The 22,106-nt window shown below is 38.7% G+C and overlaps 4 protein-coding genes and 1 long non-coding RNA gene across 5 annotated transcripts in view; 3 read left to right on the plus strand and 2 right to left on the minus strand.

The window, feature by feature from the left end:
* LOC110046768 (platelet glycoprotein 4-like) overlaps positions 1-1,832 on the minus strand; it is a 26,346-nt gene extending 24,514 nt beyond the window's left edge. Inside the window, exon 1 of the mRNA XM_089291028.1 lies at positions 1,623-1,832. The gene's annotated coding sequence lies outside the window, so the exon portion shown is untranslated. The remainder of the gene's footprint in view (positions 1-1,622) is intronic.
* Positions 1,833-3,931: 2,099 nt separating this feature from the next.
* Positions 3,932-7,718, minus strand: LOC110046775 (uncharacterized). The gene is made up of 3 exons (XM_089292837.1): positions 7,558-7,718; positions 5,649-6,137; positions 3,932-4,217 (listed from the first exon to the last, which is right to left on the minus strand). The coding sequence occupies exons 1-3, from the start codon at positions 7,561-7,563 to the stop codon at positions 4,161-4,163; spliced, it is 552 nt and encodes a 183-aa protein (XP_089148963.1). The 5' UTR covers positions 7,564-7,718; the 3' UTR covers positions 3,932-4,160.
* Positions 7,719-10,896: 3,178 nt separating this feature from the next.
* Positions 10,897-11,818, plus strand: LOC149110599 (uncharacterized). Its single transcript, XR_016208096.1, has 2 exons — positions 10,897-11,026; positions 11,393-11,818. It is a non-coding gene; the product is annotated as an uncharacterized LOC149110599 (long non-coding RNA).
* Positions 11,819-13,200: 1,382 nt separating this feature from the next.
* On the plus strand, positions 13,201-14,969 carry LOC149110600 (zinc finger MYM-type protein 2-like). Its single transcript, XM_089292469.1, has 2 exons — positions 13,201-13,938; positions 14,024-14,969. Exons 1-2 carry the CDS (start codon positions 13,526-13,528, stop codon positions 14,868-14,870), a joined length of 1,260 nt encoding a protein of 419 aa, XP_089148595.1. The 5' UTR covers positions 13,201-13,525; the 3' UTR covers positions 14,871-14,969.
* Positions 14,970-16,525: 1,556 nt separating this feature from the next.
* On the plus strand, positions 16,526-21,228 carry LOC110046707 (putative skeletal organic matrix protein 5). The gene is made up of 4 exons (XM_089292498.1): positions 16,526-19,044; positions 19,213-19,275; positions 19,701-19,834; positions 20,566-21,228. The coding sequence occupies exons 1-4, from the start codon at positions 18,915-18,917 to the stop codon at positions 21,082-21,084; spliced, it is 846 nt and encodes a 281-aa protein (XP_089148624.1). The 5' UTR covers positions 16,526-18,914; the 3' UTR covers positions 21,085-21,228.
* The last annotated feature ends 878 nt before the right edge of the window (positions 21,229-22,106 follow it).

Raw genomic sequence — 22,106 nt, forward strand, 5'->3', positions numbered from 1 at the left:
AATGGCAACACAAATTTTGCGTAACATTTTTTTGGCTCATGGCGATGTTCTTGAATGAATTCGTAACTCTGAAATATAATAATTTTATATTCACGTTTTGGCGAGAATGACTGTGAGTTTTTGAATTTAATTCTAGCGGATTTAATAAGCGTAAAAACGTTTTGGTCTCTTGAAGAAACGTTGTGAATATAATGTTCTGGCACAATTTCTTTCATAAAAAATAAAAACATGGAAAACTCCAGTCGACAAAATTCCAATTAATCGAAAAAAAAAAAAAAAAAAAATTAAGGATCTTTGGAGTAGTCGTAATTAATAGCAGTTATCTTGGTTTTCCGAGGCTTTATATGACAAATGACCGATTTTTTTTCATAATATATTTTATCCTTTGTGTATTTTCTCATAAGCGAATTTCCCTTCAACAATCTAGTAGTGGAACACTTGAAGAGGGTGACGACTGCAAACGTTGAAAATCCGCAGCACGTTGTCAATTAAATATTGTAGTATAGCGACCAAATAACATTCTGAGATGAAGATGTCCCGAGAAGTTGTGGTTTGCTTTAATTGCTTTCACAAAGGTCGAAAAATAATCGCGAGCGCCATCGATTTGTCCCAGATCTAAAATTTGACACGAATGAAAAAACAGATTACTCCTCGGACGCAAGAGAAGCAAAAACATTAGCCATGAAAACACATTAACATAGAACAAGGTCTATACATTAATTTTAGTTTATAATCCTTGAAGGCTGCTTATAACCCCTGCTTTTGGGTATTTTAATTTCACTATATCTTTGTCATTTGTTTAGAGATCGGTTTTGTAACCTCAAATTGATTGTGAAAGGTTCACAGGCTTGTATTTATCGTGTAACGTAAATTTAAACATTGAAAAGCAAACTGGAAGAATATGATACGAAATTAAACGCAGTTGCTTAAGACAAGTTTGATAAGGGTGATATTGTTTTGGTGAGCAGTCTTTGGTTTCGCTGAAGACACAAAGCTCCTGCTGCTTCACGCACGAAACACTTGGTCGGTGCTCAGTTAAGATCGGGATTCATCAAAGCAGATGGCCTTTAGTTATCATCGGTTGTGCATTGTATAAAACAAGCCCGCTCGTATTTATCATGAATACGACCGAGTTTGTAAGAGGATAACCCAACAATTTCGAACTTTTAATTTTTTCTATTTTCGCTATGGTTATTTTTTAATCCCCAAGGCAGCTGATCTGTTAAATTTTGTTCTGTTTGAGTATTGACTTATTAAAAATGCTAAATAATCTTTCTTTCTTTCTCTGTTCGCCGTGATATCAGTTGTCCGTCTCATGGATGCATGGTTCATAATCAAACAGTTTCCGCAGTAAAACAACGTCGTTTGTTAATTGCCAGAATGCAATATTTGTTCTAGATATGAATTTTGAACAAAACCAAGACAAACCTACAGTGCAGTAAAACTCGCAGACTACGAGCTGAAGGACATTGAAAAAAATAGGACAGAGTTGAAAATTGACTTGGTTTCATACGGAAAACCATAATACATTATATCTATTAGTTTCCTTCGAGTAACGAAGCAAAAAACCCATTTGCTTATTAGTTTTATCGTACGTATGTCTTACAGTTTACAAAACCCACCTTTCACCACGGCTGCCAAATGGATTCTCACCGTCACAACATGATAAGTGAGTGTTTAGTCGTCATGGATACATCAGCAATAATACCAAATTTCCACTTGATCGCGAGGGTTCGGGAACGAAATAGTTATCTTTAATTATTTCCCTAAGCCTCGAAACGGCTTCTTTTGCTTCCAGTAAGCTTCGTATTGGACCACGTATTAAGACTGCCCTCGTTTTCAAGGAGGCGTCTGTTGATGGAAGCCTGTTTTAGCGATCAAACTGTTAGTTTGCACTTCAGTTGATTTTTCTCTGATCAAAGTAATTTTTTCTAGTCGTATCCGGTGCCTGATTCGACAGATTGCTAGAAAAACATTTGTTACTTGTCGTCTTCGATAATCAGAACACTATATTGCGCAAAGTACGGAAAGAACCAAATCATGTAGAAAATTATTTCGACGTCAGTAACTCTGGACAGATTAACTTGTAGGGCATATTTCGAAAACAAGATGGCAGCTGGCGTAAAATTTGTTTATTTTGGTTTCTTGTCGCTTATGGATGACTGGCAGGCGTAATGAAACCCTCCCAATCGAGCGCTTTTCTTGTTGGTTTAATTGGCAAACTAATTCAACAATCTTCTTCCTTGCATGTTAATAGCGGACTCCTCTCGTTTGGTCAATTATTCAAATTTGTTACTCCAGAGAAGTTAACACGTGGAAACTTGGTAAAAATACGTCGTCAGTATGAAAATAACCCTGTTTTTTAATACTCTTCCAATATTTTTAACCATCGTTTGGCGCTGGAATTTTACCATCGGCCGTCGCTTGCCGTTTTCACTCGCTCTAGACTACAAGAAGCGCCAATGAACGCATTTGAGTAGTCAGACCTAAATTGTTCAAATCAAAACACGGTGTAACTTCCAGGCTTACACTAGAGAGCTCTCAGAAATCTTTTCGAAAAAGAGAGCGATGCCTCAGCGCTACCAGACTAAGACGTAACATCTCAGCCAATGGCTTTAATTACTTGAGCAATTTCCTTTGTATGTCGCTAGAAAATGCTTCCAGAAATTTCTATTTATTCACGAAAATGAACCCATTGAGTTAATAAAAAACGTGATCTCGCCGCATATGATTACTTAAATGAGGATTGGTCTCCGTACGCTTACCAATCAAGCTGTCACAGGAAGTGCTAAGTCTCTCGTATGTTATGGTCTAAAACTTCCCTTTCGTTCTATCGCGTCTGTAGTCTTGGGTAGTTTGACAGAAAACAAGCTCAGGTAATACTTCATAGACCATCCGGCATTATGTTACTGCAAACCTGTAAAATCCCTTGATTGAAATTCTCTCAATGGGTGAAACATTTCGCCATGCACGGGTGGAAGATGTGCTGAGTCACCGAGAACCGGTTGAGAACCGTATTTACGCTGGCACCATAATGGTTTTGGTATCATTGACGAAACCATGAAAACGTGCGTGCTTTCCATCATGCTAAAATATTCCGGAACATTCGGTCGGAAGTCAAATGGAATATTCGGGACCACCTCTGGAACTGGTCCACTTTGGTCGGTCGGACCGGTCGGAGCGAAATCGCCGTTCCACTTTGACAAACCGGTTCATTGCCCTTCCTCTCTTCAGAAGATTTCACTTACGTGGTGGATTCGGGAGAGGAATAGAAAATGGCAAGAATCATTCCTCTTGGTCGGCCCGGTTTGATCGGAAAATGTCATTCCATTTTCCTCGGTTAGTCCCGCTGGTCTATGATTGGTCGGTCTGACGTGATGATGATGGAAATCAGGTAACGAAGCACGAGGCGTAGACGAGTGTGTGAGTTTTGATTTGTCTTTGCTTGTTTGTTTGTTTGTTTTATTCAACACTTTCCAAGAGGTATACGAACTGTCGTTTATTTGAAGTTATAAATTTCATCGTTTTTTTATCTTCTGTAAGTTTCCTTCGCTGGTCGAAAAGTTCTTGTTTGTCTGCGTGTAAAAGCCCCCGTATAGACCCTTTTCATAAATGGCTGCCAATTATAAATTCTTTTGTAAGTATTAAAACTAGCCTGACTGACCTCGTTTTTGAGTTGATAATTCAAGAGAATTGTTACTCCCAAACGAGTTTAGTGAGGCTAATTTAAATGCATACAAGAGACTTTTAAATTGGCAGCCATTTATGAAAAGGGTCTATGCCTTATGACCACCCCGGTCAACCTTGCCACCCAATCCACCCCTCATCCTCATTCCGCACCTCTTCTTTTGCTTCTATAACTCTTTTAAATCCTTGATATTTTCGCAAGGCTGCGTGGTTTGTTTCGAGATAAGGTAATTGAGCGAACCAGTTTTGTTGAGAAAAATATCGTTTATTTTTACACCCATGCTATAAGAATTAATTGGTTTCCATAAAACACGTGCACTGACAAACTACTGGTCGCAATATTGCGCGATTACTTGTGCAGTATGAACTTCAAGTATATATTGTCCGTCTGAAAAGTTCTTAGTAGAATTTCGCGAACTTGAAATGTATAGTAGATATATCGATACATAAAAGATAAAAGGTAAAGACTGTGGTTAAATTCTCTTCCTGGTATTAAGCAGTGTTTTACCTTCAACCCCTCCATAAAAAGCCTAAAACGAAAGAAATGGCTCAGGTAAGTGCCTCGGTTTCGATTACCTCATACTGGCCACGGTCCTACAAATACCGACAGATATTTGACAATTGTGCGATATAAATATTATGTATTTACAATAAGATGCAGAATAATATGCATAGCCAACTTTCTTTCTTTACGAAAGTTACCGAAAAGAAAAAAAAAATTGAGACTGAAAGAAAGTAAATCTTGCTAGGCCTTGTAGAGCTCATTGTTAAACAAAAATCATTATATTACATAATTGGCTCAGTACCGCCCAACACTAGTCAGCTGTAAGGTATGAAATTAAAGGCTTCAAAGAAAATACAGGTATTCTTTTCAAGTACTAACGGTAAAGTCTGCATACGAGCCAAGTGGCCCATCAGGCCGGAGCTTATCCCGGTTTCTGTAGCATGAAGCGACTAGGAGTGTTTCTACTCCCCCCTGGATGGGATGCTAGTCCATCGCAGGGTTACCCCCAGCATTAAGGTCGCCGGTACCCATTTATACACCTGGGTGGAGAGAGGCACTGCGAGAGTAAAGTGTCTTGCCCAAGAACACAACGCAATGTCCCCGGCCAGGGCTCGAACCCGGACCGCTCGATCCGGAGATGAGCGCACTAGCCATAAGGCCACCGCGCCTCCCTTTCAAGTACTAACACTTACTTTAAAATATGTCTGTTTATACCACGCCACACAAAATACAGCCAATTAGAAAACAGGAAAGCCGTTGTATATTCGACGGTATTACGCCCAGACTTCCCATCAAGTGCCGCGCGTATGTCCCATTGATTTTGTTGACCACTGTATTTTCTATGGCATGGTGTAAAATAGTTATGTAACGCTTTCTCGTGGTAAAGTATCCTACTTGTCACTTGTATTTTCTTGCTGTATACACACTCGCCTACGGTGAAAATACAAGTGACTCGTAGGATATTCCATGATATACTACTCGAAAACGTTGCGTAACTAGTATATTTCAACACTCTCACCAAAATCGTTTAGTCATATGTTCACGCAAGAATCGACCAAAGCTTATCGATCCCTTAGATTACGTCATTCTGGTCTGCGGTAACTGAGATTCCAGCAGCCTGACCCAGACCCCTCTGTGTGTTTGTGGCACTGCTGTGTAACTCATCTAAATAATCGTAGCGACACTGTAGGATATTCCTATGATCAACAAGGAACTTTTCCCAGTAAAATACAAAGATTTTGTAGCAGTATAGAATCTGCGTAAATCTCCGTACTGCGATAAATAAGGCGCGAAATTCATCAGAAATTCCAGTGTTCTCATCAAAACCATAAACACGAAGAGAAAACTGTACCGAGCCAATCACAAAAGTTGAGAAATACGACAGAACCAAAAGGAATATGTTTATCTTAACAAAACAAAACACTTTAAAAGGAAATTCTCCTCGAGAGTGGTTTACCTGGGTGAAATTAAGAAGGCAAATTAAGACGACTTGAATTCCATTGTCGATCGCAAAAGCCATAATCAAAGCGATTTCCATTTTGTTATTTGCCAGTGAGAGAATCATTCCATAGCCTACAATAGTCATTGCAAACAAGGAAAGAAGACTCCAAAACCCCGGTAGACGAATAAGCAATCTTAGGATGGCGGTACAGCCCAGAAACGAGGGAACCTTTGACACAGCCAGAATAACCAAGGCATTGTTAAGTATCTGAGACATGGACCAGGCCAGCTGCAGTTGTTCAGAGTGATGAAACGTCGGGATGTACGTCGACTGAAAGCTGGTATGTTTCGCCAAGAGACTCGTTTCAAAGGCACGAATGGTGTACAGGATCAAACCGATAACTTGCCAGATGTAGAACAGGGCGTATGTGACACAACCCAGTGATTTTAGAGCGGCTGAAGTGGTTACAAAAGGAGCAGAAAATGTACCAGGCTGTGGCTCATTCTAAAAAGACAAGAAAAATTTTTTTGTTATCTCTGCTTTCAATTTCAGTATATTTATCAGCACACTTTTATATTAATCTCCCACGCCCCACCTCATAAGATAGCAATCCAACACTGTGAACGGGAGAAAAAATATTTTGAAGCATCATCAACGTTTTCGAAATTGCCATGCACTGAACAACATTATGCTGTTTTCTGGCTAAATTATGATTTTAAATAGAGTACCAGTCATAATCTCCCACTATTAAGCTTCCCTGGGAGCCCTTCCCTCCTACCCCCCAAAAAATCCTTTGCAAAAGGTAGTAAACAACACAGGCGTAGTGACGATTTTACGGTACGCATGACTTTGTTTCAGTTATTCACCTGTGCCGATGCTGATTAGCCGATAGCTCCAGCAATGTGTTTAGGTGTTTTTTCAGTTCGTACACAAAAAGTGAAAAACGGAATTTATCAAACAGACGGCATTCACTTTGAATGGAACAATTGTCTCCAACAATACAGAGAACGATAATTCAAGATTATCGTAAACAACTTTCGAAACACTTTTTTTGTCCATGATTTTAATCCTGATCTACTTCCTTGTTGTAACTGGTCAAGTACGCCACAATATCGAAAATTGTTATGGGTCCAAGATGTTCAGCGTGGTAGAAGGAAACAGCACAAGTACGTCTAATGGTGTTTTTTCCTTCCTCGTTGCTGAAACACCGTGAATAGTAATCAAGTTAGATTCTAACTTGCTGCTCTGCTCGCGAGGCTCTGCTGAACCGAATATAATCACTCTTGAGAACCTTATTTTGTAAAAATACAGGGTTTATCATCGAGTTCGCCGTTACCCATAAAAGTCAATCACCTTGAGAACCTTATTTTGTAAAATTAAAATTGGTCCCAGATCCGCTTTTATAAGTAAGGTAGAGTAGGCAAAGTCTGCATACGAGCTAAGTGGCTCATGAGGCCGGAGCTTATCCCGGTTCCCGTAGCATGAAGCGACTAGGAGTATTTCTACTCCCCCCCTGGATGGGATGCTAATCCACCGAAGGGTTACCCACAGTATTAAGGTCGCCGGTACCCATTCATACACCTGGGTGAAGAGAGGCAATGAGAGAGTAAAGTGTTTTTCCCCAGAACACAACACAATACCCCCGGCCAGGGCTAGAACCCGGACCGCTCGATCCCGAGACGACTGCACCTCCGAATCCTTTTATATGTGTGTACAACTTATGTTGGCTGAGAGCAGACCGGATATCAAGCCGGTATTTCTTCAGTCACTTTCATGGGTAAATAGTCAATACCTCAGGAAACACTAGCTGTACGGAGCTAATTTAGTGTACAATTACAGACTTTCATCCGATCAATTTGAACTCTTTAAGAGAAGTAAGAATCAAAATTCGACCTGAACGTGCATGTGGAAAACTAGCACATACCTCCATCTCTTTCAGGAGCACCAAGGTACTCGGTTTTTCTTCAGCCGGTTCGACTTTGGCTGCGTCGTGAATGCTTATTTCCGCGATTCAAGAGGTATGTATTTTCGTAACTGAAACCGTAGCAATTATAAACAGGCTTTTCGCTTAAACGCTCAAACATTATTATGCAAATATTTTACCGAAAACATCTTTGTGTCATTATAAAGATTAAGGGGGTTTTCCGCGAAGCTGGTCGAAGATCTTTGCGCCTAGAAAGATCAGATAAATTTGAAGTTTGAAGCTGATAAGGACAGTTACTTCTTAGACATGTCTAAAATTTGGGCTCAGTAAGAAACCCGATTTTATGCTGCATTTATTGCCAACTCAATCATGAGGATCTATTAACGATCACAATATATCGGCTTAGATATTTAGGTTACTGTTTTCATGTTGCTTTGGAAACAAGCCATTTCCTTATGTATCAAAATATGTAACCTACAACAGTAATTGCTGTAAACCTTTTTAGTGAACAGATGACGTTATAAATAATTTAGTCTAATTATCATTTGATGCAGGTTTTTCTTCCTTTTCAATGGCCGAGAGCCCACCACGTGACTAGTAAATAACTGCCCACAAATAGTGGTCTGCTTATACGTAGCACCGCCAAATGTGTTTTGCCGCCAATATTCTGGCCATGCGTAATTGAAACCACACTCTCGAGTAAAAATGGTAGATATTCTCTCAGCTGTTAGAGAGTGATTTAAAAATAAAACTCCACGGTGATAGAATAATAATTATTGAACTCGGTTACCGCAAAACATAGTAATTTATCAGTCCCGGAGATCAATTATTTGCCTCGGCGTTCGACTTCGGCAAATAATTGATCTGCTCGCCACTGACAAATCACAATATTTTACTCAACCTTGTCGAATAATTGCTAATTATTCTAGAATTGTAACTTAAATTATCTTAGTATAGTAAATATTTAAGCCTTTTAATACAGTAGGATCATTCAAGGTGGTGTCAGCTGTGGCTAAATACTTATACACTTTTATGGACAGTTATAAGGAATTGGACCATTTTATCATCTAAATTTTTAATTTACTTGTTTAAATTGTTAGACTCGATTCAATGCTTTGCTTTTTAATATTTAAGTGTGTCTCATATCTTAATCTCTTATATAATCGTTAAATATTTCTATATTTTTAATTCTTAATGCGTCAAGCGAAAGCGGTGGGAGATTTTGGGCTTTGGGCGGATTTATAAGAACATATTTTGACGACAAACCTTCAATGAAGACGCAATTTACGATGTCACTTGAGTTTTGAAACGTATTTCACCTCGACCGGTCGAATATGGTACATGGAAAATAGCTGCAACGCTTGCGAAACACTGAGCTACAAACCACATTCTAACACCACTCACCGACAATGAACAGAACTAGTGCAAGAGGTTTACCGAAGTTCCTGTTTACGCAAGTTACACTTCTGGTATTCTCTAACTTGCTTTTGCCTGAGTAAGCATTTGACTTGCTTGAATAAAATACTCCAGGTGTGTGGAAAAACCCCTTAAAAAACTTTCTAAACAACGCAAGAGGTGCAATCAAAAATAGCTAGAATGCGTGTAATTTGCATATTCTTTCTGCATTTTGCACGTTGAACTTCTGTAACACTTTTGTATTTCTATATGACTTACAAATCCACTGTAAAAATAAACCACTGCGTATCGAGGAAACAAATTTTGGGGTCAAATTGAATAAGGCCCTTATTCACACTACGTCGGAGAAATAAAGCTGCGTTTTCATATTTGTAGAACATGGCGCCGGTATGTGATGCAAACCAGTGATTTTCGAGCGGCTGAATTGGTTGGAAAACTTTTAAAAATGGTCCTGTAACCAGGTGGTTGATTCATGACTGAAAAACGTTACTCTGGTTTAAACAAATGTAAAAATGTTAGTAAAAATTTTTTTGTAAAAGTCCCAACGTTTCTGCTAAAACTTCAGCCTTCATTAGGGGAAAGTGACTAGGAATTTGTTAAAAAGGCACGTTCTTACACAATGCAAAAAGCAGACTTGTGTGTGCACAAGTCAGCTTTAGCGGAACATTGTTTACACTCTGGCCACACCATCTCCTGGGAATCTTCAAAGATTTTACGTGCTGCTCCAGGTCTTTCCCATTTGCTCCACTTCCTTCTCCAGAGTTTAACGCCACGTGATTTTTGGGCGGGCCTTCTTTATCTTTTCCTCTGGGAGAGCTGTATACATGATAGATTGTATTTTAAAGTTAGATAAGTTAGAAATAGTTTTAAAAGGTGGCTGGCAACAGTTTCCAACAGTTTCCAGCAATTATTCCCCTACAGAGTTTACAATATTAATACCATGAAAATGCCCAATCGTTGGTCGACAGGTTGTGGCTATCTTCATAGGATAACAGGTTGCCATAGTAATCGTAAATCTTGTTAAAACACACTCAATTTTAGCATTAAATGCTTCTACCTCAAAAGCGAACTCAAGAACCTTTTTATTATTATTATGGAATGGTCAGTATGTTAACATGCAACTCTTTGCAAAGTTGAAAAAAATTATGTGGAGAAGATTCAGAGAAACCTTTAATTCTCGAAAGAGTTTACCGCTGAAAAGTGCGGGAAACTGTTCGCAGCCACCCTAAAGAAAAGCGAACTGTTAAAATTACAGAAAAAAAAAGAACATCATAGTGCTTCTATATTATTGAGACACCAGTCTTCTACAGTATTGAGCATTGGGGCGTTATTACATCATCCGCAGCTATTACGCACTCAGAATATTATTTACGGCACATTTACCGAAGCAAGATTAGGCTGTCAATAGCAACTACACTGAAGGTGCGGATATGAACCTAGTAAACGGCCTAGCTTACCATAAATCGTCAGTTCGGGATATCCGTGGTAGAACGCACCGAAAACGCGATACCACGCACGCAGAAATTACGGGGATTGCATGGGGTAAAACAATGGACAGGCAAACGCACGGGGAGCTCACAGGGATTAAACGCGGGCAAGGCAGGAGGGAGCTTACCGGGAACACAAGGAAAAAGCGCAGGATTGCGCAGAATAGCGGAACGCAGGGAGACTGCACAATATATAGTCCGTGGTCAGTTTAGACCGAAGTAAGCAATGAAACGAAATATGTTCAAAAATGACCTATTGTGTATATTTGCCGACTCCTACGGGTTCACGTGGACTCCGTATAAACAAAGAAAATGCCAAACGTTCTCAGGGCAAAGTGTGCACGGGTGTTATATTTGTGACGTATTTGTTAGCTGATTGATCGCATTTTCCATATTCATGATGACTATTGCTAATCTCGGATGCTTGTTTGTCATTTTGAGATCTTTTCTGCCGGATTAAGATGTGTCCCTTCTACACGAGACGGAAATTCTTACTTTGAAGAAGAAATGGCGTTCACGTTTGGAGAAGGACACGGCCGGCTGACAATGACCCATTTCTGGCAATGGTTAGTATCATTTAGTAAGTAATATATCTATAAAAAATTACTGGCGCCAAGTCCTACCGCGCGCTTCACAGCTCGGTTTAATGGTTTCGTGTTGAACTTAGAGCAAGCTCATTCTTTTACTAAAGGAGTAAAACTTACGAGAGAAGCTAGTTCAGCAACCACACGAGACGTTTAAGTTCAGAGCGGGTTATTTCGATGAGAGTGGCCTTCATGAAAATGGCGTTTCCTTGTCAAACCTTGTCTTGTACCTGTCAGCGAGCACTCGCGTTTATTAGTTCATTGTGAAATCTTTTATTCCTCGTTTACTCATTTGTTTCCACACTTTGGGTTTGTTACTTACGCAATTTTTATCCATTCTACTTTCAGGGAGTAAACGCCTGAAGACGGGAAAGTCGGGAAAACACAAGATGATCAAAAGGATCCAAGCAGGGAGGATGAAGACAAAGTTAAGAAGATCATTTGAGAATTTGGTTAAATTGAAATCTTTCCGATAAGAAAGAATATATCTAGAGAAGATATATTGGAGTTCAAAATTTCATAGTCTAATATCAGTTTGGTTGTTGAAAGTTTTACTTTTTTTCTCGACTGAAATGTTTGCATTCGAGTGTCATTCGGGCCCGACGAAAATTGAAATCTTTGTCGTGAATTCCAACTACTTCTGCCATTAATATTTTTACGAGAAGGGTTTCAACCGCTCTCGAGTAATCATTTAGTCCATGTTTTCAAATTGTGAGGAGTTTTTATTTCTTTGAGAGAGCGATCATCAACTTGATTAAATCAAATTTTGTCGGTCGGAACATGTACATGTGCCTTTCAAACTCGTGTATATTTTCTTTTTTTAACTCGAAATTCCAAACTGTTGTGCAGTTGCTCAACTCTCCCGGTTAGATCTGCTGCTTTTCAAAACTGCAGCTGCAATTGCTTCCGTTCACAATTGACAAAAATTTGACCATGTGCCGTGTCTCGGAATTCCAAAAGATTTTAGACTCTAACTATAATAGGATAGGTCTTTCAATATATGTAAAGTTTAGTTTGGGCAAATGATTAGGCACTCGTCAAAATTATTCAAATTACACACAAAAAAATTAAAATAACGCCAGCAGTCGAATGCGTGACCAAAAGTGCTACCATTGTTTTTGTCATCAAATCACGTCAATTCGAAATATCACAGGAATATCAGCGCGACTTAAGTATAAAACAATATAAATGTGTTTATCTTAGCTGGGTTATCATGTCTTGACTATCAAACAACATTCCCATCCTGCCATTTCAACGGTGTTCCATTAGCTTTGCATAACCTGTACGCATTCGTCTGGTGAATTTGAATCCCCCAAATCGCTCAATATTACCAAGTTCCTATGTAAATGTTCCTACCTTTTCAGTTTTGTTGTTCGGTACAATCATTCAACCTGCTTTCAGGCCGAATTCCCCAGTAATTAGCAATGACAAATAAGCCGCCATCTTCGATCGCTCCGCGTTTGCACACAGGGTAGGGGTAGAGTGGGGATTATTTCGGAAAGAAAAAGCGTTAGAATTTTTCCAATATCTCGATGTTTGTTCTAATTCAGGGCCTCCTTTCTTCGGTAAAGGGATAAAATCCTACACACTAACAAGGTCTTTGTGGCTTAAAATTCAAGCAAAGAAGAGTAACTCTGTTTAAAGCTCTGAAATCCCGACCCTCACCCCTATGTAAAATATGTTGTAACGCCCCGGTCTCGGATAAACATCTTCAGTCAAAATGGAGGCCTTTCAAACGTCTTCAAAATGGAAACTCGAACGTCACACGTGGAATGACGCTTTAGCAGTTACTACTGGCTTAATCAAACGACACAAATAACAAAGAGAATAATACATCCAATAATACCTACATGGGACTTGCGACGGTAATTGTTTTTCTTCAAAGTCGGATACGGGTACTGATAAGAAATGAAGGGAAAGAATCTGTTTGCAAGATTCAGGATACTACAAACCGAAGTAGGTGAACATGTTATTTTTATGTGTATGTCATTTATACTGCTTGGTAATGCTGGCGTTTCGAACTGAAGTATTAAATGCCGATATGCTGATGATACTTTTGGTCACGCACTCGGTAGCTGCTGGCGTGATTTTGTGTCTTTTGTGAACGATTTTGAATAATTTTTTGACGAGTGCCTAATCATTTGCCCAAACTAAACTTTACGTAATAGATCAAAAACGAGTGCGAGTTTTTCATCAGGGGTTCCAAACACCGAGAAACAGATGAAAGCACGACGCCGAAGGCGGAGTGCTTTTATTGTTTCGAGGTGTTTGGAACCCGTGATGAAAAACGAAGCACGAGTTTTTGAGCTGGCTTCTCAAAGTAGCATGAGAATTTTTTTCGAAGAATAGGTAATTAGTAGGCGTGCTCAATAGGCTATTGTCTGTTTTTTATTCATATGGTAAATGATGAATCTTTTATATGCGGCCATGTGGGCAAGTTTTAAAGGTTGAATTTTTAATAAATTAACATTATGCCGCGTGATGGAGATCGAGTGGAGATCAGAACGTTTTCGAGGTCCAAAAACCTCTTCTCAAGAAAATGTTTTGGTGAATGATGCTGTTCCAGTTTCAACTAAGTATAAAAACAAGTGGGCTGTGAACATTTTTGCCGAATGGCAGAGGTTGAGAGAGGTTAAAGTTCCGGTATTAGATTGTGGCGGTCTCTTCAAGGACTACGATTTACACAATGTTACCGCTGTGAGTGTAGATATTGCTGGAATGGACGCTCTGTCGCTGAACTATTGGTTGTCAAAATTTGTGATGGAGGTAGCTAAAAAGTCCGGTGAAAGATACCCTCCGAAGTCTGTTTATGGTATCATTTGTGCCCTCAAGCGTTATTTGGAGGAGAAAAATGGATCAGAAGCTTTGAATCCTCTGGACGCTAGTGACAAAAGGTACTTGACAACTTTTAGAGCGAATTGGTTAGTAATTTAAAATGCACTGTTTCAGGACTTTAATTTTGTGTGTTATTTTTTGAAGGTTTGTCCTTTTCCGACGTTGCTTAGATGCCGAGATGAAGAATGGCGTTCGAGAAGGGCTTCACATTAAGTGTAAGAAAGAGGAAAAGGAGTTTGTGAGCGAGCAAGAAGAAGCAGTATTCTGGCAAAAGAAATTGCTGGGAACTACATCAGCTAAGTCGTTATTGAACACGATCTATTTCTACAACGGAAAAGTTTTTGGGTTGCGGGGGGGGGGAGATCACAGAAATATTGTTGTAAACAACTTTGAAATTGGTCCAAATTTTATTAAGTTTGAAGAAAATGCCTCTAAAACTTATCATGGAGGTCTTTGTGATCTAAAGTATGTGCCGCGAGTGGTCAAGCACGTTTGTCATTCTATTGAGGAAAAGCACGAGCCGTGCCTTGTTGAGATATTCAGATTGTATGTAGGGTTAGTTGAGACTCATGCAAAGGAAGTTACTGCATTTTACTTTAAGCCATCAAAAACTAGGTTCGCATTCGATAAAGCGCCCGTAGGCATCAACAGCTTGAACAAGATTTTGCCTGACATGTGCGACGCGGCAGGCTTTAAACGCAAAACCGCTCACAGTTTGCGCGTTACTTGTGTTTCCTCCCTGTTCAATTCTGGGGTTGAAGAAAAATTGATTCGCGAAAGGTCGGGGCATCGTTCTAATGCATTGTTGCAGTACGAAAAGCCTACAGAAGAAAATGTGTCTAAAGTTTCAAAGATCCTAGGTCCAAGTGTTGTTAGTACAACTACATGTTTTACCACAGAGAAACAGGATCAATCTTTAACGGATGTTGTTTTCCAGAAAGGAAAATTCAAAAACTGTACAATTAATGTAACGATGTCTAAGAAGGAATAATATGTTGCTGTATTGTTGTTGTAAGCAATGATTTAAGCGGGAAAAATGCTGTATTTAGAATTATAATTAAGACTGATTAAAATTCAAGTTTCTTGATCAGTTTTTGAACTAATCTACCGTGTCTTGATCGGTATGTTCATTGGGTATCAACATACATGCACCTGACCCAATTGATGCGAGCTGATTGGGTCATCAGCTCATGAATAATTAATGAGTTTGAGAAATATATTGAAAGACCTATCCTAGTATAGTTAGAATCTAAAATCTTTTGGAATTCTGAGACATGGCGCATGGTCAAAATGACAATTCTTTTCACCGACTGACGAACTCAATTTTGGAGAACACTTTGGTTTTGTTTACCGTTAAATAATTAGATTAATCCAATATTCTTGAAATAAGCTGTTTGTATCACAACGTTTCTGCGCTCGATGGTTGCGAAATGCGAATCGAATGAAAATGGTCGATTTTCAGCCGATTTTCAGCCCAGTTGGAACTCGCTAAATTGCATGAAATTGAGTCTGAAGGTTAAATCGAAAATGTCGTTTTTCTCGAAAAGACAAAGCTATTTCAAGGAAAAAACTAGAGCCTGTTTGCACTCTTGCTAGGGGCTAGCTATATGCAAAAGACGAGTGAATTTGAATTTTCTAGCCTTGCCGAAGAAATTTGATTTTGTTTAATTTTTGTGGGAATTTGCTCTTGATTGTCTAATTCTTCTAAAATTTTTATGCAAATTTTTCGTATTAGCTCTATTGCTTTTCAAAGCCGTGGTTTCGGTCGTCTGATTCTTGTAACATGTTATTGCTTTCCTTCGCAAATGAAAAAGTTTTTTCCAGATCGGATTAATCAGCCACCTTCGTAAACATTCAACCAACCAGTGAATCGTCGACAAAGTCATCATCGACGTACAGTGAAATCCCGACTTCTCGAACACTCATTTTTTTCGAACCTCCCGATAGCTCGAACCAAAAGTCATTTCCCCTTCTCGGTCAAACACTATAATTTTACCCTTGATTTCTCGAACAATCCGATTTTTTGAACCAACTTCGTTTCCCTCGGAGATTAGAAAAAACGGGATTCCACTTGTTTACCTGAAATTTGCCAAGATGCTCATGGATTGCTGTGTATTCGATTAAACGTTAGAAAGGTGTAGATGAGAAAAAATATTTTTTTTTGACAAATTGGGTACAAGTTTTCTTGATAAACGCTACTAATTCTCTGGAAACTAACAGCATTAATGGGAATAAACCGAGAAGGGTAAAAAATCGTACGTTTTGTGAAATATTACAGTAGATTCTCGGGTACCAGTTTCTTTCCCTATTATCATAGAAATAATTTCAAACTTCTAATACCTGATAGCTTATAATTTAATAGATCAGCATGTTTTCCATAGTTGGCAGCTCAGTATCACCTCGATCTTAGCACAGATAAATGTTAACTTGTATGTATGTAGGAATTTACTCTGGACTAAGCTTAAGGTACTCAGTTTTCCTATCCAGCTAGAACCCTTTATTTTCATTATTCTTTCAAATTACTAACCTGTTGTGTGATAAACATGCAGTGAAATTTTGATATTTGATTATTGGTTGAATGTTTCCATTTTAACATGCCCCCCCCCCCCCCCCCCTCCCACCCTCCTCGAGTGCCCTGCGTGTTTAACGCAGACGCACGACCTTTGTCGGCATACATACATATGCCGAAATAAAATGAGGGTAAATGGAGAATAACTTCGATCTGTGGTTAAGCTTAAAATCTAAGCTTAAAAATTCTATTTTTAAAAATAGAAAAGTATTTAAATACAGATTCGATGTCTTGTTCATTCTCAGTCCCTTAGAGACAGCGTTGAAGGTACTTCACAGATTTTTGATCACCTACATTTAATGAATACGTTCTGTTAAAGTCCCAAAGCCCTTCCCCCATTTTAGGACGAAGTTAACTTTTTCATATCCAACTAGTACGGCATGGAAAACGTAAACATCGAGACACTCCCGCCGTTACACAGAATGCTGGCGCGGTCAATTGCCGGTTAGCTATGATATTTAATTACAGTTTGTCTCCTAGAGTTATCTATTTCAGTGTCATACATGTTGTTTTGATTGGCACTTCACTGGGGTCTTTCTCTTGGACATGACGTTATTCTATTAACAAAACTTGTTCCTTAGCTATTACCAAATTCTCTATTCTCTGACTTCCTTTCATACGATCATGATCACATTTTGTATTTCCAAATATTTGAGTAATCCGCTATTTTGCCATATGCGCATCCGTTCAAGTTTGTCCCATTCCAAATTTTCAGACTGTTAGCTGTTATCCTCCGTTTTGTTGTTTAAAGGTGGGGCTTGGACTTTTAATTACTAATAATTTTATGTTTCTAATAATTCTGTACGTGAGCTTTTTGTAAGCACCTAGAATAAATTAAACAAATAATAAGCCTTACGTCAAATCCTACAATACCGACAGCAAGTCTGTGTGTGAGTGCATTTTATTTGTTCCTCTTGTAAACTGTATTAATTTTGCCCCACTCATACCTACTTTAATTGAAAATTACATATTAAAAGTCCCACAGCTTGAAGAATGAGCTCCGAATCTCGATCCTTCTCCATTCATGAAAAATGGCCTACAGCACAGTTTTGTACTCTAAAAGCCGTTTGAAAACTGTTTTCATCTTAACTACTGCGACCCAAAGAACTTGCATATATATGGTGGTTATTTTATTATCTTAAACCTGGCTATTCTGCTATTTCATAATAAACCTCCCGTTGGTTATTTGACTTATTGGGTGGTAAATATTCACTTATTTAACCGGCCTATCATCAATAGCTTTAAAAACAATTTCACAACTTAAATGTACCTCCTCCTTGGTTTGACTATTGCCGATAATTAAACACCAAAAACCGATTTCCGTATCTATGGTTATATAACTATCTTCATGTCTGGCTATTCTGCAATTCCATATCAAACGTTCCATAGTTATTTGACTTAATAGACGGTAAATAAGCAATTAGTCGCTTATCAACTTTAAACCGTTCAATTATACCCTGTAGACTTCAAAGAAAAAGAAGACACTAACTTGTAGCTACTGGGAACATTAATTAGCTCAATAGTGAGCTTCTCTGGGACTTTCGTCCGCACTGTATACTAGCAAATGAAACAAAGGATTTGGTACCGGGAACTTGGTACTGTCAATCAATATCAAACGATCATCAAAATAGCGTCGAACAGAAGGCCTTGCGCAGCAGGTAACAAAGGAGAGCGAATCTGCGCACCAGAATAATTTGCATGATTTCCTTCGACAAAAAAAGCTTGTTAAAATGTTTTTTTCACAAATTAGCTAACGTCCTCAACATATCCAGCCAAAAGAAACGATGGAGACAATAAAAGACTTATAAGCCTCCTTTTCATCAAATAAATTAAAACTCAAGAACCAAGAATGCTCAGAACATGCAAACGAAAGATTGTGATGCTACCGTTTACGACTAAAACTACAGGTAAACAGTTACTAATAAGATGTTTACAAGCTTAAGAGTGGAAATTAAACCACGAATGTGTAACAAAAGGTTCTAAACGGGTGGTAAAATAATTATTTTAACACTCAATAGCGTTTTTAAAAGGTCAAAGGAACCCGACTTTTGTATCTATGGCTATTTCAGAAGCTCTTTGGTAGTGCAATTCTGCTATTTCATAACACACGTGGCCTAGGTTATTTGACTTGATGGGTGGTAATAAAAACTTTAACGCTCAATATTTTGAAACAAGTACCTATGGTTATTTCACTTTATTCTAAAACATCAAAATAATGTTATTTCGAAGCGAGCTTGCTATTGGTTGTTTGGTTCTAGCAAAGTAAAGAACCAATCGTAAGCTGGGAACTGATTGATATACTCATTCTCCGCTCAAGAAGAAAGAAAACATCTAAGCGTGTGTGAGGAGAAAATGATTTTTGATGTAAGCAGTAATAGAAGGGTTTATAAACCACAGACTCTTCAAATGCTAACTTATCAGTTCTCATTGAAAGCCCTACCTACCGTTCAGTTCCAAGTCTAGACAATGATACCGTTGAAACTCGCTGAAGTTATTTGTCTGGTGTATTTAACCATTTTCGTTAACGCTGGTAAAAAGCCACAAATTTGCCAGACTGTTCTTCAAAAGTTGAACAAGCTGGAATGCCCAAGTCAAGGTACATTCAGAAATGTTTTCTACCTTACCGTAGTATCGAACAGTTTAAGTCTGTCGTTTTCCGTCATTCTTAATCTCTAATACTGAACAGTATCTAACATGCAGTATCGTTTTTTATGATCTCAGTATAGCTTACATAAATTATATCGTGTGCTTTCTATTTGTGTAGCGACGGACAACTGCGACCACCATGGTCCAAGTTCATGCAAAGAGATCTATGACAACGATCAGTAAGTTGTTGAGAAATCATTCAAAAACTACGATCTGAAGCTGGCTGGAAACTGCTTGTAAAATCTTTTCAGCACATCTACTTTGATAGATCAATACTACAGTTGTTTTTCAGTTGACGCCACAATAATGACATCAAACAAATTGCCAAACATCTGTGCACAGGGTATGATCAATTTCAGTTGGCATTACAGGTTGCCATTACAATGGTATGATCTGTTAAAAACACCGCTAAATGTAGCTTTGAGAGCTTCTGTCTGTAAATATGGAGAATCAAGCGAAAGAATCGAAAATACGAACATTTTACTTCAACAAAAGACCCTTTTGTCGAACTATTTTCAGAAATGTGGAATACCAGTTTTTATTTGATTCATTTGGCTATAATTATAAAAGACTGAAACATGTTTTATTCGCATTGATTTAAAGGCCCAACCGAAAACAAGGCATACATGCTCCAGTTTGGTTATAAGAAGCTTCCTGTCTACTGCTACATGGGTGGCGATGACCTTGGCGAATGTGGTGGCGGAGGATGGACGCTGGTCCTGAAAATTGACGGCGCTAAGGTACACTGTAACCGTTTACTTTGCGAATAGATCTCAACATAGTCCAAATTTTACAGTTACGAAGTTAACTAAAATCAATATTTGACCTAGAAATTTTCTAACTGTGTTTAAAGAAGATTTAAAGTGGAGTCGTCAATGTTTGGGTTGTTTATTCTCTAAGCGAAGACGTTAATACATTCCGTCTTTGTTTTCTTCGACGTTACAGCCAGTTTAATTTAACTCCATAGACACATCATGCATTTAGCTGAAATCGACCCTTAGGAATAACAGTGCTAATAGCAAGTTGGCAGAAACATGGCCATCCAACTGAGAGTTTAAGAAAATGGAGATCAATTTCCATGATCTTTACAATTAAATTAGCTAGCTTTTTTGGTTTCAATTTCAATTCAAACCTGAAATATCCACATCCGTAACGGTGTAATTAGGGAAAACAAGTTGAATTTAAAGTACCTGTAATAACAAAGAGAAGGTAACATGACAACAGAATGTTCCAAACAATTTAAGGTTGCCGGATAGTTCAGATTGACTCAAAGAGACCCTTTTTACATGCATGAGCAAAGTGTATGGGATGAACGCCTATTTAAATTGCCGTATTTTAAAAACATAATGTGTAACTATCAAGGAAGGTAGAAGGTACTACCAACATGTTTGGACACTATCAAAAATTCCTGGATGAGTCCTACGAAGAAAGGTTGGTCCGAATAGTTAATATACTCAATTATGTCTTGCAGAAAACGTTCCATTACGATTCTTCTTACTGGACCGACCTGAAATCATATGGAATCCCTGAAGGGAAAACTGGCTTGGATGAGATGGAGACCAAGTTACCATCCTACTGGGCCACATCCTTTACCAAGATCTGCCTTGGGATGAAGATTGGGGTAGAAACCAAATTTTATCTTCTGGACAAGGAGGCTAGCTCGCTGTACTCGCTGATTCAGGATGATAAATACCGTCCCACCAATCTGGGTCGCGACGAATGGAAGAAACTGATCGGTTCTCAAGCCTCCCTGCAGCAAAACTGCGAAAGAGAAGGTTTCAATGTTCTGAGTGACAATGCCGGTTCATCCAAGGCACGGATAGGCATTGTGGGCAACAATGAAAATGATTGCATCTCCAGCGACTCCAGAATCGGGTTTGGTACTGGAGGATATCCAGACGACACCAACACGTGTGGGAACGTGGCTCAGCACGGAGGAGATAGTGGAGACGAATTCATCAAGGCCATGGGATACATCTTCGTTCAGTGAACAAAACTGAGCTCTTAACGTCAGAAAATTAGAGATGCAAGACTTAATATGTAATGATTTCCAAAAAAGAATATTACTATCGGCAATAGGAATTAAAATAGGGGTTACTGCGTTGCTGTTAAACATAAAATAAAATGGGTTAAAGTGCACCTAACCCCAAAAATTTTTTTTCGCTAGAACGAATCTACTTATTATTTGAAATAGTTCTGCGAAAAAATTTTTGGATTCCGTTAAATCCTCGATTTTCTGTGCCACGACGAAATCTCGAAAATAGCTCCAAAACACCGCCATTTTGTTTCACGACCGAGTTTGAGGAGAATGGGTCCAGCGGCTCTTGTGACGTCTACCCAGGAAGGTTGGATATCTCATTTCCTCTCATCTCCTTCAGGATGGTGTAATACACATTCGAAAAGTGCGCAGAAACGCCTTCCAGAGGTGCTATCGGCTGTTGCAGCAATATTCCAGATTTAAAGAAAGGTATATTGTACAATTTACTGGCGATGATCGGCTAATGGTGCAATAAAGACGTAAACGATGGTTGATTTTGTCGAACCGAAACAAGCGAACTGAATCTGTGAGAACCATTGAAGAACTCTCACTGGAATTTGTTCCGCAGACTTTCGAACGCTTTTTCATAAATTTTCTGCTTAAAGCTAACCAGCAATTTGTAGAAATACCACCGACAACCTATATCTTTCAATCCCGCAGTATTTATAACATAACCGGCAAAGTTGTGTGATCCGGTCATGATCAAGAAGCGTTATACTGATACGTAAATAGATCGCAACTGTACGCCGCCAACCAACACTTATTTCTCTTTCGATTTAGATGAAAGTCGAAGATTAATCCTCTAGAATTACATGATAACAAAATTGTTAGACTCACAGAGTTTTTCGAAGGTTTGGAAATCAGCAGTGTGACAAAGATTCTGTGCAATAGCGTCGAAAATATGACCGCGTAACATTATCTGCGGACCGCTTAGGGAACACATCCTTTTCGCTTATCCGATGAATTTCACTGCA

Source organism: Orbicella faveolata, unplaced genomic scaffold, assembly GCF_042242905.1.
Source record: "Orbicella faveolata isolate gen_17 unplaced genomic scaffold, um_ofav_v1 contig_24, whole genome shotgun sequence".
NCBI lineage: Eukaryota > Metazoa > Cnidaria > Anthozoa > Scleractinia > Merulinidae > Orbicella > Orbicella faveolata.